This window comes from Lonchura striata, chromosome 11 (genome assembly GCF_050655825.1).
Source record: "Lonchura striata isolate lonStrDom1 chromosome 11, ASM5065582v1, whole genome shotgun sequence".
Taxonomy (NCBI): Eukaryota; Metazoa; Chordata; class Aves; order Passeriformes; family Estrildidae; genus Lonchura; species Lonchura striata.
Genome location: NC_140713.1, coordinates 18273185 through 18285492, shown reverse-complemented (window position 1 = coordinate 18285492; position 12308 = coordinate 18273185). Strand labels below are relative to the sequence as shown.

At 60.8% G+C, this 12308-nt stretch overlaps 2 protein-coding genes across 2 annotated transcripts; one reads left to right on the top strand and one right to left on the bottom strand.

The window, feature by feature from the left end:
* Positions 1-411: 411 nt before the first annotated feature.
* On the bottom strand, positions 412-6281 carry LOC110476257 (C-type lectin domain family 18 member A). The gene is made up of 12 exons (XM_021541064.3): positions 6063-6281; positions 5293-5384; positions 4479-4703; positions 4315-4412; positions 3641-3762; positions 3444-3551; positions 3192-3284; positions 2976-3082; positions 2707-2836; positions 2534-2630; positions 2364-2455; positions 412-2203 (listed from the first exon to the last, which is right to left on the bottom strand). Exons 1-12 carry the CDS (start codon positions 6160-6162, stop codon positions 2166-2168), a joined length of 1302 nt encoding a protein of 433 aa, XP_021396739.2. The 5' UTR covers positions 6163-6281; the 3' UTR covers positions 412-2165.
* On the top strand, positions 6018-11364 carry LOC110476256 (fibulin-7). Its single transcript, XM_077786229.2, has 9 exons — positions 6018-6356; positions 7823-8024; positions 8468-8624; positions 8776-8946; positions 9116-9241; positions 9398-9520; positions 9618-9755; positions 9844-9982; positions 10679-11364. The coding sequence occupies exons 2-9, from the start codon at positions 7953-7955 to the stop codon at positions 11037-11039; spliced, it is 1287 nt and encodes a 428-aa protein (XP_077642355.2). The 5' UTR covers positions 6018-6356; positions 7823-7952; the 3' UTR covers positions 11040-11364.
* The last annotated feature ends 944 nt before the right edge of the window (positions 11365-12308 follow it).

The window sequence follows — 12308 nt, the reverse complement described above, 5'->3', positions numbered from 1 at the left end:
TGTTCCAAAAATGTAACAGCTCCAGCTCTCCCTTTCCTTGGGTGCCCCATCCCAAGGACCCAAAGCTGGGCTGCCTCCAATTAGGGTGGCAGAAAGCACCTCTGACAATGAAGGTAATTAACCTGCAGAGACATTTCCCACCACTGTGGTGAACCACCTTTGCTATCAATTCCTGCTGGGTGGTTGAGTTATTTTTCAGGGATATCCAGGCCAGCAGGATGCCTGTGAGTGCAGCTGGGTGCCAGGGATGGGGGAAGCCCTATGTCCAGCTGCTTCTTCTTCCTGTAGGCTGCTGAGACATGTGATGGTATGTGGGGTGGAGATGCCTCTGGGTGCACAGTGATGCCACATCACACCTCCCTGGCAGTGCTCTTCATCCCTTCTTTAGGATTTCACAGCCAACATCCATATAAAAGCCAGCTTGAATTTATTTTTTGCATATATATGTGAGAGGCACTGATGGTGGTTTGTGATTATCTCCACATATTTAATTTTGTATTTTTGTGACATTCTGAAACCTCTGTGGCCACTGGGGTGAGGAGACAGTTGAGGGCTCCCTCTTGCACACTCACCATTGGCCACAGTAAATGTGACCAGCTGTTCCATGGGTGACATTGTGGATGTTATTGCACCGGGGAAGCTTCTCAAGTCATCAGGGAACATACCAGCTCACCAGAGCAGTCTAGACCTCCCAGGAGCCTGGCCACTGGCCACAGGCCCTCAAGCCCCACAGGTGTCGGAGCAAGGTCCTGCTATCCATACAGAGAACAGGGTTTCTGAGCAAGATCCAAGCAGAAAGAAACTGGCACTGTTTGCTTTCCAGGCTGCCACCTTGTGTGGTGATCTCAAGGTGAGTTGGGGAAGGCGCTCAGTGTGCACCAGGGACCGCTGGCACCCATCATCTGTGGGGGCAGAGCATCCCTAGGGATGGCTGCTGCCACCGGGCACTGCCACCACCGGCACCCCGGGCACCGGGCTCACCATCATCCCCCAGGGATCGCAAGCCTCACCCTCACCTTCCCTGGGCTCCTTCCAGCTCCACCCTCCTGCCTCACTTGCTGGATTCTGCCCTTGGGATCTCCAGTTTCACCCTCATCTTCCCTGGGCTCCTTTCCACCTCCGTCCTCCCTGCCCCCACCTGCTGGGCCCTGCCCTCCTGGGCTGGTTTCACCCTGGGTTTGCTTGGTTTGCCCAAGCCCAGCCCAGCGATGTGGATGGTGCCTTCCCTCGGCTGGGACGGTGCACAACCAACAGCCCATGAAACGCCCTGGATGGAGATATTTTCATTCCCACCCCAGCCCAGCACTGGATAGGGCTGTTATGACAGGGGAGGGGTGGTGGTATGTCACCTCCAAAAGCACCCATTGACACCCACCAGCACTGGGGGCACGGGCTTGCATCCAGCACATGGGGTGCTGTGACCTGGGCCATCCTGGGGCTGGGAGAAGCAGCTCCTGGCTAACACCATCTCTCCAAGGCAGGCCCACATGCTGAAGACAAGTTCAGCCAAGGCTGGCCTTGTCTCCAACAACGCCAGAAGCCACTCCAGAGATGAAACTGGAGGTTCCATACAGTGCAGGCAGGATGTGATCTGTGGCTAAGGAGAGTCTGGCTGTCTTGGAGGAAAAAAACAAATTGCTCTTCCCAAAGGAGAGAAGGTATTTATTAATGACCAGGCCAATGATGAAGGACCAGATGATGGTGAGAAACCCACCAGGCTGGGGCATTCTCACCCAGGTCAGGACAATGGCTCAGAGCTGAGCCTGGTCCTCCCTGAGCTATGCCAAAGTCTGCACCCCCAAAGAGCCCCCTTGGCCCCTCGTAACACTGAGACCACAGTCCAGACACAGCCCATCTGCCAGTTTTGGAGGAGATGCTTTTGTACTTGGGTGTTGCAAGGGACATCTGCCCAGGGTGTTGCAGAGTGATGGTGACAGAGGAAGGTGAGGGGCAGAAGAAGATGCTGTGTCAGGGATGCTAATGTACAGCAAACCCCTTCTTGCCAGGTCCCAGTGCCATGGGTCTCCTCAGCCCCTCATTCCCTGCACAGGTGAGCTGTGCAGAGATCCTCCTGAGCCATGGTCCAGGCTTTGCACAGCACCAGGGTCCTCCTGAGCCCAGGTTCAGCACAGCAGCCAGCGCTGGCTGGTTACAGGGATGCCAGCTCAGGGATCCTGCTGCCACAGGGCGATGTGTTCCTGGGCTGCAATGGCGTGTGTAGAGTCAGTGCCTCCCAGCCCAGGAGAGACACAGAGGTCTGGGCAGGGCTGGCAACAAGGGACAGACAGCAGAGCAGGGGACTGGCACCTCCAGGGCCCAGCACGCCCAGAAAGGCACAGGAGGGCTCCCAGGCACTCACTCACCAAACTGGCAGATGTACCGGTTTCGGGTCTTGCAGCGCTGGTCGTTCCAGTTGAAGGCGGCTGATGCTTGCATCTCCACACAGTTCCCAAACCTGTGTCCCACCAGGATGGTGGTGAAGCCAGTCAGCAGTGACACCATGCAGAGTTTGGTGTCCTCTAGATCCACTTACCCTTGGTTGTCCGGCTGCCCAAAAGCAAAGCTGGTGAAGGAGGATGGCTCACCCACATCCCAGCGGAAGGAAGACTTGGATGTTTTGTAGGTGAGACCTGGGGGATCAGGACCTGGGTTGGCAGGTCTGCCAGCACCCCAGACACTCTGCACCTGCCTACTGCTGTCTCTCACCGATCCAGAAGTTTCCAGTCTCAAAATCGGTGTCTGTCACCCTGTTACCCATCTCCAAGCGGCTGAGGTAGAAAGCCAGGATGTCCTGAACCTTCTGGTTTCTTATCTGGGCCAGCATCGCTCCTTTCTCCTGAGGGGAAGGGAGTGAGTCTGCCCCACCTGCGTGGCCCAGCAGTGCTCCAAGCAGAGGAGAGATGCCCAGAGGCACTGCAAGCATGGGTGGCACTTTTCAGGTGTCCAGAGATGCTTGGAGCACCCCAGGAGTTCACCTGGCATTTAATTTTGGCTCCATAGTAGGTGTCGGCTTCAGGGGACACCATGAAGCAGTCGCTGTCAATCCGCACATCACAGGCATGGAATGGGAAATGGATCTTTGCTGGGGACACAGGCAGGAGCAGTTGGGTCCCAGCAGAGATGAGCCCCCCACCCCACTTTGAGGGTCCCCTGCCCGTGGATCACAGCAGTGCAGGGGGTCACGGACTCACTGCCGCACTCAGCTCCTCCGTAGCCCGCGTCGCAGAGGCAGGAGCACTCCTCCTTCCTGAACCTTCCGTGGAGGCACTGCCCGCTGCACCTCACTGTGGGCACAGCACTGCATTAGCTGTCAGGGGGCTCGGCAGTCCCTGCCCCCCTGTGCTGCCCACACTGCACCGCCTGTGCCCATGCAGCAGCCCTGCGCCTGCATGCCCTGCAGCAGCCATGCACGAGCCTCTGAAGGCTGCATGGGGCCCTCTCACCTTGGCAGTACCTGCCCGTGTAGCCGGGGGGACAGGAGCACTGGCAGCTGCTCATGTCGAGGCGCCCACTGTTCCTGCAGCTCATGCGACAGGGGTTCCTGGGCACCTCTGGGAACACCAGAGTGACAGCGGGGCATCAGGGGTGGAGGCAGCACCACCAGGGTCATGCAGAGGCCATGGTGACAGGGGGGACTCACCACAGAGCCCGCCGCTGTGGTCCCAGGACTTGAAGCAGCCAGAGAGGCCAGCGGTGCAGAGGGAGCACCAGGGTCCCTGCTTGTAGGGCAGGATGGGCGTCCCGGCCACCTCCCAGTTGCCCCTGGCCCCACAGGCAGCTGGAGGAAGATGCCCCACCCACCCGGGCAAGCCACACCCCTTTTGGGGCAGGCCACACCCCTTTTGGGGCAGGCCACACCCCTTTTGGGGCAAGCCCAGCCCCACCCACATCCATGTCTAAATCACCGCCATGCCTTCGTCCCCCAGCCCCACTTCCAGCGCACAGTCCTGTCCACAGCACTCAGCCGCCCACTACAGCACACACCCCCGCCCAGAACATCCAAGCCCTCCCGTGTCTAAAACACGGCCCTATTTGCATTTACGAGCCACGCCCACATCACCCAGCTCCGCCCACTTCAATGCACAGCCCCACCCACCACCAGGACAAGCTCCCCATCCATAGCTCAACCCATGCTCCTACCTGGTTGAGACCACACCCAGACCGCTGAACCCCTCCCATTCGCACAAGCCCCACCCCTATCATCCCCACCCACCACGCCTTTCTCAGCCACACCCACCACACCCTTCTCAGCCTCACCCACCATGCTCTTCTCAGCCCCACCACCACACCCCAGCCCCACCCGCAGCCCCTTACCCCGGCGAGTAGGCGCAGGCGAAGGCCTCGCTGGGGCCGTGGGGGCCGGGGCAGCGGTGCCGGCCGCAGCCCAGCTGCCCCGCTGTGGCCCACACCAGCTGTGGGAGAGCGTTTGTCACCGGGGTCCCGGTCCCCAGCAGCCCCCCCGTGTCCCTCATGCCCACCTGGGTGTAGTGGCGGCAGGTGGCATTGCCGGCGCAGCGCCCCGTCCTGTAGTCATAGCGCTGTCCCTCGGCAAACCAGAGCTCCAGCACGGCCCCGAAGCCGCCCGTGCCCGCGGGCAGCAGGACCTCGCTCCAGCCCAGCTGTGGGGCTGGCGGTGGAGCGGGGCCCTGCAGGCAGCTGGCTGCCCGTGCCCCCGCCTGCCGCCCCAGCTCCTCGCTCCACTCCTGCGGGGATGAGCGTGAGCCACCCAGGGAACAGCCCCAAGGGGTGCGGGGACCACCAAGATGGTCAGTCCAGGAGGTGACTGGGGGACATCAGAGGTTCGACAATGGGCGATGCTGCAAGGGACCCCTAGGGACCCGTCCTGCCCCTGGTGTGGGCGGCTGGGAGGTGATGGAGGGACATTGAGAGCCATCACAGTACATGGGAGACACTCCTAGGTAGCAGCTGTGCCTTTGATGTTTTCAGGTGTGAGGTGGTCAGGGAATATCAAGGGTCATAACGGGGAATGGAGAACCCCACAAAGGGCTCCAAAGAACTACCCTTTCTGTGTCCTTGGATGATTAGGAAGCATCAAAGGAACATGGGGGACACCAAAAGGCACCTCAATGCATCAGCCCTGTTTTTGGTATGCCCTGGATGTGGCAGTGACATGCTCTTCCCCAGAGGCCCCACACCAGCCAGCTCTTCTGCTTCATTAGCATGTAAGCAAACTACTGTGTATCACCCATGGGCTGTCCACATCCCTGGGCATAGGGTGGAAGGTGGATGTGACATTGAAGGGGGGGCCACGGGACATGCAAGGGGGCTCACCAGCTTCTGCATGTTGGCAGCAGGGGGCTGCACTTTGCTCCTCAACTTGTTGTGCAGTGAGAGCACCAGGAAGGTCTCCTTCGTGCTGAGAGCTGGGGGGGACAGCAGGAGATAGGGAGGGGGCCAGGGGGCCGAGAGCCACAAGTGCCCTCCCCGAATCCCCAGCTGTGGCCAGACCCTTCAGGGGGCCGTGGGAATTCCCCCTGAAGGGTCCGACTGCAGCCGGGGATACCGGGAAGGCACCCGGGTCTCCATGGAGACTTGAGGGGAGAGAAGAAAGCTTTTGGGCTGGGAGCACAAAAGGGGCAAGGGGCCGGGGGTGGGGGGGGGGTGCAGCCTGCTGGGCCCCTGTCTCGCACGGGTGGGCTGAGGCTGCCAGGAATGTACCCCCTCTGCCCCCGCCTCTGTCCTGCCAGGATCCAGACCCCACTGGACAAGACCTATCACCAGCTGCAGGACCCCCAGCCTCATTCCATAACTAGCTCCATCCCATTCCCAGCCCCAGAGCCCCCTGGTTCCATTGCAACACCAGCCCCAGAGCCCCCCAACTTCATCCCATCACCAAGTCCATGCCCCTTCTCCCAGCCCCATTCCGTCCTCAGCCCCTATCACCCACCAAGCCCCCCACTGCCATCCCTGAGTGCCCATCACCCACCCAGTCCCCCACACATCTGGCCTGGCCCAAGGGGACGGTGCTCAGGGTGCACTCATCCCCCAAACCAGCTGCCTCCCAGCCCTGCTGCCGGAGAGGCAGCCCCTCCACCAGTTACCTCCCGGAGCCAGCAGGGACAACTTTCCTGGAGCATCCGACCTCGTCTCACCCACCCTCCACACCGGGAGGCTGCAAACCAGCAGGACCAAGAGCTTCATGTAGGTCCCGGGATGGGGGAAGCAGACCCCCAAGCTCCGGAGGGAGGACTGGGGAGAGCCGAGCCGCCCCGCAGCAGCCCTGGCTTTGGGGCGAGCTCGGCTCCTGCGTGCTTGCGTGTGTCTGGTTGCAGGATTTGATCCTATTCAGAGCTCCAGACAGGCACCGCTGGGCAGCGGGAACAAAAGCTTGACGGGTGAGTAATGGCTCTGTCAAAACAGTTGCTCGCTGGAGCGAATGTGGCAGACAAGTCCCGGGGCCCCGGGCTGCAGCCCCACCGGGATGTCCCGCAGCGGGGTCAGCCCTCCGTGCTCTGCCCCAGCCCCGTGCCCAGCCGGGGTCGGGCCGTGAGGGCAGCAGGAGCAGGGGTCGCAACCAGCACCCACTCTGGGACACTGGGACACTGGAAGCCAAGGGGCTGGGGCAGCAAGGGGGCCCCGCTGCCAGCCTTCCTCCTGCCCCATGAATTAAACATGCCGGGGAGGTAACACACACCGCTGCGGGCACCAAGCCAAATACCCGCTCCGGAGAGCTGGGCAGCGTGGTTACAGGGTGGGAGGATGTGAGAGCCGGGGGCCGGCGGAGGGAGAGATGCTGGGCCCAAGGGGGCCGGGTCTCAGTGGGCACCTGGAGTCAAGCAGGGGTCCCACAGGCCAGGCTGCTCAGGAGGCTCAACAGCACCACGAGAGCTCTGCCCCAGCACAGGGCTCACAGGACCCTGGTGCTTCCCTGGCACAGGGCAGAGGTGAGGGCTTCAGACATCCCTGCTCAGGATTCTGAAATGCCACAGGCAGGAGGGACTGGGAGCATCCCACACACCAGCTGCCAGGGCTGAGCTGCGTGTCAGCATAAACCCAGCTGTAAATGCTTCAGTTCCCTCAGCCTGAGTCTAAACTTGACTCTGGCCTGAACCCTGGCACTAATGCTAATGCTAACCCCAACTCTCATACAAACCCTCCTGCTAATATGGATCTGAACCCTTGGCACTGATCCTAACAGTAACATTAACCCTAATAAAAAACTAACTTTAGCCCTAACAATTACTTTTATGTTAATCAAAACATTAATGCAAACTCCAAACCCAACACTAATCCTAACTCCAACTTTAATCCTAACTCCAACTCTAACCCGAACCCTGATCCTGACTCTAATATTAACCCTGACCCTTATGTTAATGTGGACCATAACACCAACTGTACCCCAGCTCCAGGCTGCAGCAGCACCCTGAGTTCAGGGATTCCCCTCTGAACTCCAGCCAGGGATGAGCTCACCCCAGCAAAGCTGTGCTGAGTCCAGTGAGTCTGCAGCATTCCTGGGTTACCCTTCCCAGTAGCCCCAGCCCCACCAGTGAGCAGAACTCCCACACAGACCTCAGAGTCATCTTTTCTCCCAGGAGACTTTCCCAGGCTTAGCTAGAGCACGGGATTAGCCTCATCCTGCATCTCTGCATGCCGGGGAGCCCCAGAGCCAGGACTGGCAGTGTGGTGAGCCCGGCACCGCCGGTACCACCGTAAGTGCCGTGACAGCCACTGCCTGGCCCCGATATCTGCTGGCCCTGGGACATGAAAGGCCCCAAAGCCTCTGATGTGCAGAGAGGGAAAGGAGCGGAAGGGAAGGGAAAGCAGAGGCTAGAGCTGGTGCCAAAGGGAAACTTTCCTACAGCTCGGCCTCAGGCAGGGGAAAAACCAACAAACACATGGGCACAGGCTGCAGATAAATCCCTGCGAGTGCAGGAACGCGGCTGTGAGCAGAAACGGACCGTCAGCGTCGTGCTCCTCTAGTCAGCCCCGGCATGATGCTCCTCATCCCACTGCCAGCCTGGCTGGCCCTGGGCATCCTGCAGCTGCCCCATAGCAGTTCCCAGGTAAGGACCTGCGTTCCCTCCCCTCCAGCCCCCCAGCATACCCCCTCTCTGGGCTGCTCAACACCCACCTCTCACACCCCAGCACCCCAACGCCAGCCCGGAGTAGGGGTATGGCACAGCTACAGCACCTCTGGAGTTGCCAGGGCCAGGGGCATAGTCATGGGGCTTTTCCCCTGCAGCAGTGAAATTATGTTAAATGCACTCAGGGCATGCAGCTTCTCCACAGCATCCAAGTGCCAGAGCAGGATCAGGAAGTGGGGGCTGAGTCTGGAGCAGACACGGAGCCAGGGTCAGACCCCAACCAGGATGGGAAGGGGCTCTGTCCAGGGCAGGATATCCAAACCAACCCTAAAGATGCTGGCTGCTTGGAAGGGTCCTCCCAGGCTGTGTCAGGGTGGCAGGGGAGCCCAGTGGATGATTGAGGTGTCTCCATGATCCCCCAGGAATGCCTGAGCCGGCAGCAGGCACTCAGCGTGGTGCAGCAGATGCAGAAGCTGCTGGTGGCACAGGAGGCCGCCCACCTGCAGGGCACCCGTGGACTCCGGCACCAGCTTTCCATCCTCCAGAGCCACCTCCAGAGACCAGCCACCAAACACAACGGTAATCCTGACTGGTCACCACCATGGTGACATCCCATGGGGTCAGTTCTGATCCCTGGCCCCGCACAAACAGCCTGGGCACGGGACCCCCAGCACCCTGTCAGGCTCCAGGCTGGCAGTGCCCATCCCCACCCATGTCTGTCTGTCCACAGAGATGTGTCCACAGCTGGCAGTGCCCCTGAATGGACGGCTGCTGGGCCGGAGCCTGCGGGTGGGCCACGAGGTTCACTTCATCTGCGACGCCGGCTTCCGGCTGGTGGGCTCGGAGACACGCGCCTGCCGGCACAACCGCACCTGGAGCGGCACCCAACCCTTCTGCAGAAGTGAAGTGGAGCAGGGTTGGGGTGCCATGAGCTCCGCCCTCCCCACGGGCCCCTCTGTCACCCTGAGCTGTGGGGTACCATTGCTCTGCCCAGAGGCTGCAGCAATGGGCACCGGGGTTGGGCAAGGATGCCCTTCTCCAGCCGATGCTCACGAGCCTCTTCTCCCTAGGTATTGATGACTGCTCCAGCAACCCGTGTGCCAACAGCGGGACCTGCGTGGATGGCAACCAGAGCTACACGTGCCTCTGCCCCCCAGGCTGGTCAGGCCCCAGCTGCCAGAGCCCCATCTACTCCTGTAGGTACCTGGGTTTGGGCTGTGGAGGATGGGGATTCTCATGGGCACAGTACCCGGCCATGCTGCTCCTGTCTCCCCCTTCCCTGGCAGCCCCTGGTACCTTGGCCCCCACCATCTCCCCATGCCCCAGCAAGTGACACCTGCTGTCCCCTGCAGACTGGGTGACACTGAGCAACACCTCCTTCAGCCGCCAGCCCCGCTGTGCCGAGGGCCGCTCAGGCTCCCGGCGCTGCAGCTGTGACACCGGCTTCCAGCTGCAGCCTGGTGGCGTGTGCCAAGGTAAAAGGGGGGTGAAGATGAGGAGATGATGGAGGGTGGGGAACCAAGGCTTGGTGACAATGGGACCTCGGGCCATTCCTCTCTTTGTCCACCCTAGATGTGGATGAATGCCAGCTCTACCAGTCCAGCCCCCAGACACAGATTTGCCTCCATGACTGTCTCAACCTCCCTGGCTCCTACCGCTGCCTCTGCCCCCCTGGATACCTGCTCCATGCTGACCGCAATGCCTGTGAGGGTAAGAACCCAGGGTGCAGGGCAGGGAGCTCCCACGGGAAGAGGGATGCAGTGGGGACAGCCCCACTCACCCCATGTCATCACCACAGACGTGAATGAGTGCGCTGGGAAGCAGCACAACTGCAGCCAGGGTGAGCTCTGCATCAACACCTTCGGGGGCCACCACTGTGTACGCCCCAAGTGCCCCCCTCCACGCCACAACACCAGCTATGTCAAGACCTCTGCCTTGTGAGTACCCTACTGCACATGGCTCAGCCGTGTCATACCCTGTCCCAGGGTGATGGGTCCTGTTGTGGGCTGGGGGCTGTATTGTGTCACCCAGGGGCAGTAGGGAGAGTACCAGCCAGCACTGGTAGCAAATTGCCACATGGGGTGCTCAGGTGTGCTTGGCATGCTCCCTGATGGTCTTGGGATGCTGGGAGCGCAGGTGGGAGCACCCCAATATGTGGTGGCTTTATCCAGGATCCTGGCCCCTCTCAGAGCCCCAGCCTGAGGGGAATTATGCTGATTTTCCTCTGCTGCACATCCATGGGGAATGATGCTGATTTTCCTCAGCTGCCTTTCAGCAGTCCCAGCCAGCCCACTCTTGAGATTAAACTGCTTTGTGCCACCCAAATAGAGGAGCATCCCCGATCTTGACAGATTCTACTTCAGGAGCCACATCTGGCCCCATCCCTGACCTTCAGCTGGGACTGTGGCACCCACCCAGTCCCAGCCTCAGAGCTGGGTCCCTGCAAGCTATGGCATTTTCCTGTCAGAAACAGGGATGAGGCAGAGATCCAATGATGGGCACACTTGGATGTGGCCGACAGCAGGGTTGGAGATGCTGCCTGTGGCACGGGCCAGGCTTGTGTGCAAGGATGAGGGCAGCTCCCTGAGAGCCAAACCACAGCCCTGAGCGGTGACACCCTTCTCTCCTGGCAGCCAGTGCGAGAGGAACCCCTGCCCCATGGACAGCCGAGCCTGCCACCTGGCTGCCAGCTCCATCTCCTTCCACTACCTGCCGCTCCAGGCCAACCGCACGGTGCCCCGAGTCCTCTTCAAGATGTCCACCACGCGCTTCGTGGGGGACAGCCTGCGCTTCGCCATCACGGGTGGACGCGGCCAGGGCGTCTTCGCCGTGCGGCGCTCGGACCGGCAGACGGGAGAGCTGCTGCTCACCAGCCCTGTGGTGGGGCCAGCCACGCTGGAGGTGGAGCTGGAGATGAGCGAGTTCTCCCACAAAGTCCTCCTGGGCAAGCACATCTTCAAGGTCACAGCCTTTGTGTCCCCATATGTGTTTTGATTCCCTTTGGAGGCAGGTGTGGGGCCATGCCAGGGCCTCTCCTGGGGAGGAATGGAGCAGGTTCAGCTCAGTGGTCCCAGTTTTTGTCCTGTTGGAGATATCCCTCTGCCAGAATGCTTTCCCATAGCCATCACAGCAAAAACTGTGTCCCTATAGGAAAAAAACCCATGGCCAATGGAAGGACTGGCCTGCCTCTGCCAGACCCATTCCTCTCTGTCCACATGGCACACAGAGGGGAAAGACAGAGGGAGCCAACAGCATTTGGCATACAGATTCAGCTTCTTGTATCTTGTAATATCTAATAAAAGTGGCTGTAGGAAGGGTGTCCTCCTTGCTCTATGTTTTGTCCTTCTGGGGCAAGGCTCCTGGGGATAGCTGGTGGCTGTGCACCTTGCGGAGCTTGGGGTGAGCTACCAATAGAGCTACCAAGCCCATCCAGGGTCCTGCAGTGTCCATGCCCCTCCCAGCACTGCTGGGATCCTGGGGCCACTCTGAAGAGTCCCCCAGCATAAAAATGGGAGATGGGCTGAACAGAGAATCAGAACGCTTTGGGTTGGAAGGGATCATCTTGTGCCAACTGCTGCCATGGGCAGGCACAGCTTCCAACACACTGCCCTGAACATCCTGCACAGCTGAGACTGTCCTCAGCCACCTTGGCAGTGCCTGGGAAGCACAGCAGGGCTCCCTGGCACTGGTGAGCAGGGACAGTGAGAGGGGCTGCGCATCCTTGTGTGCCCAAGTCTCCCCTCTGCAGCAGCTCTGACATGAGCTGCTCAAAACTGCAGCTCCCCAGCTGGCCCAGCGCTTGAGCTGTCCCCCTGCACCCGTCTGGAGGAGGGTGGGCTGTGAGAACAAGCGGGGTGCAGCGCCGCACACCCCTCGGGCGCCCCTGTCACCAGCCAGAGCCCTGTGCAGGGAGAGCAGCTGGGGGTGAAAAGGTGACGAGGGCCTTTGGGGACAGCAAGCGGAGCACACGCCGGCCCCGGCCGCCCCTCGCTGCGCACACAGAACCCTTCTGAGTGTCCGGCCAGAGCCCCGGCACAAAGCAGCTGCTGTGCGCACACGGGCGGCCATAAAGAGCTCCTTGTGCCCCGCCGCCGGCCCCGGGCCGGGCTCGCTCGGCCGGAGCTGGAAAAGCCTGCCCAGGCCAGCAGAGGCACGGGCCGGGCCGGGCCGGGCCGGGGCTGCGTCACCAAAACCCGCAGCTGGCCAGGGCCCACTGCGGCGGCGGGCTGGGATGAAAAGCCGGGAATGACGGGATAAATATTT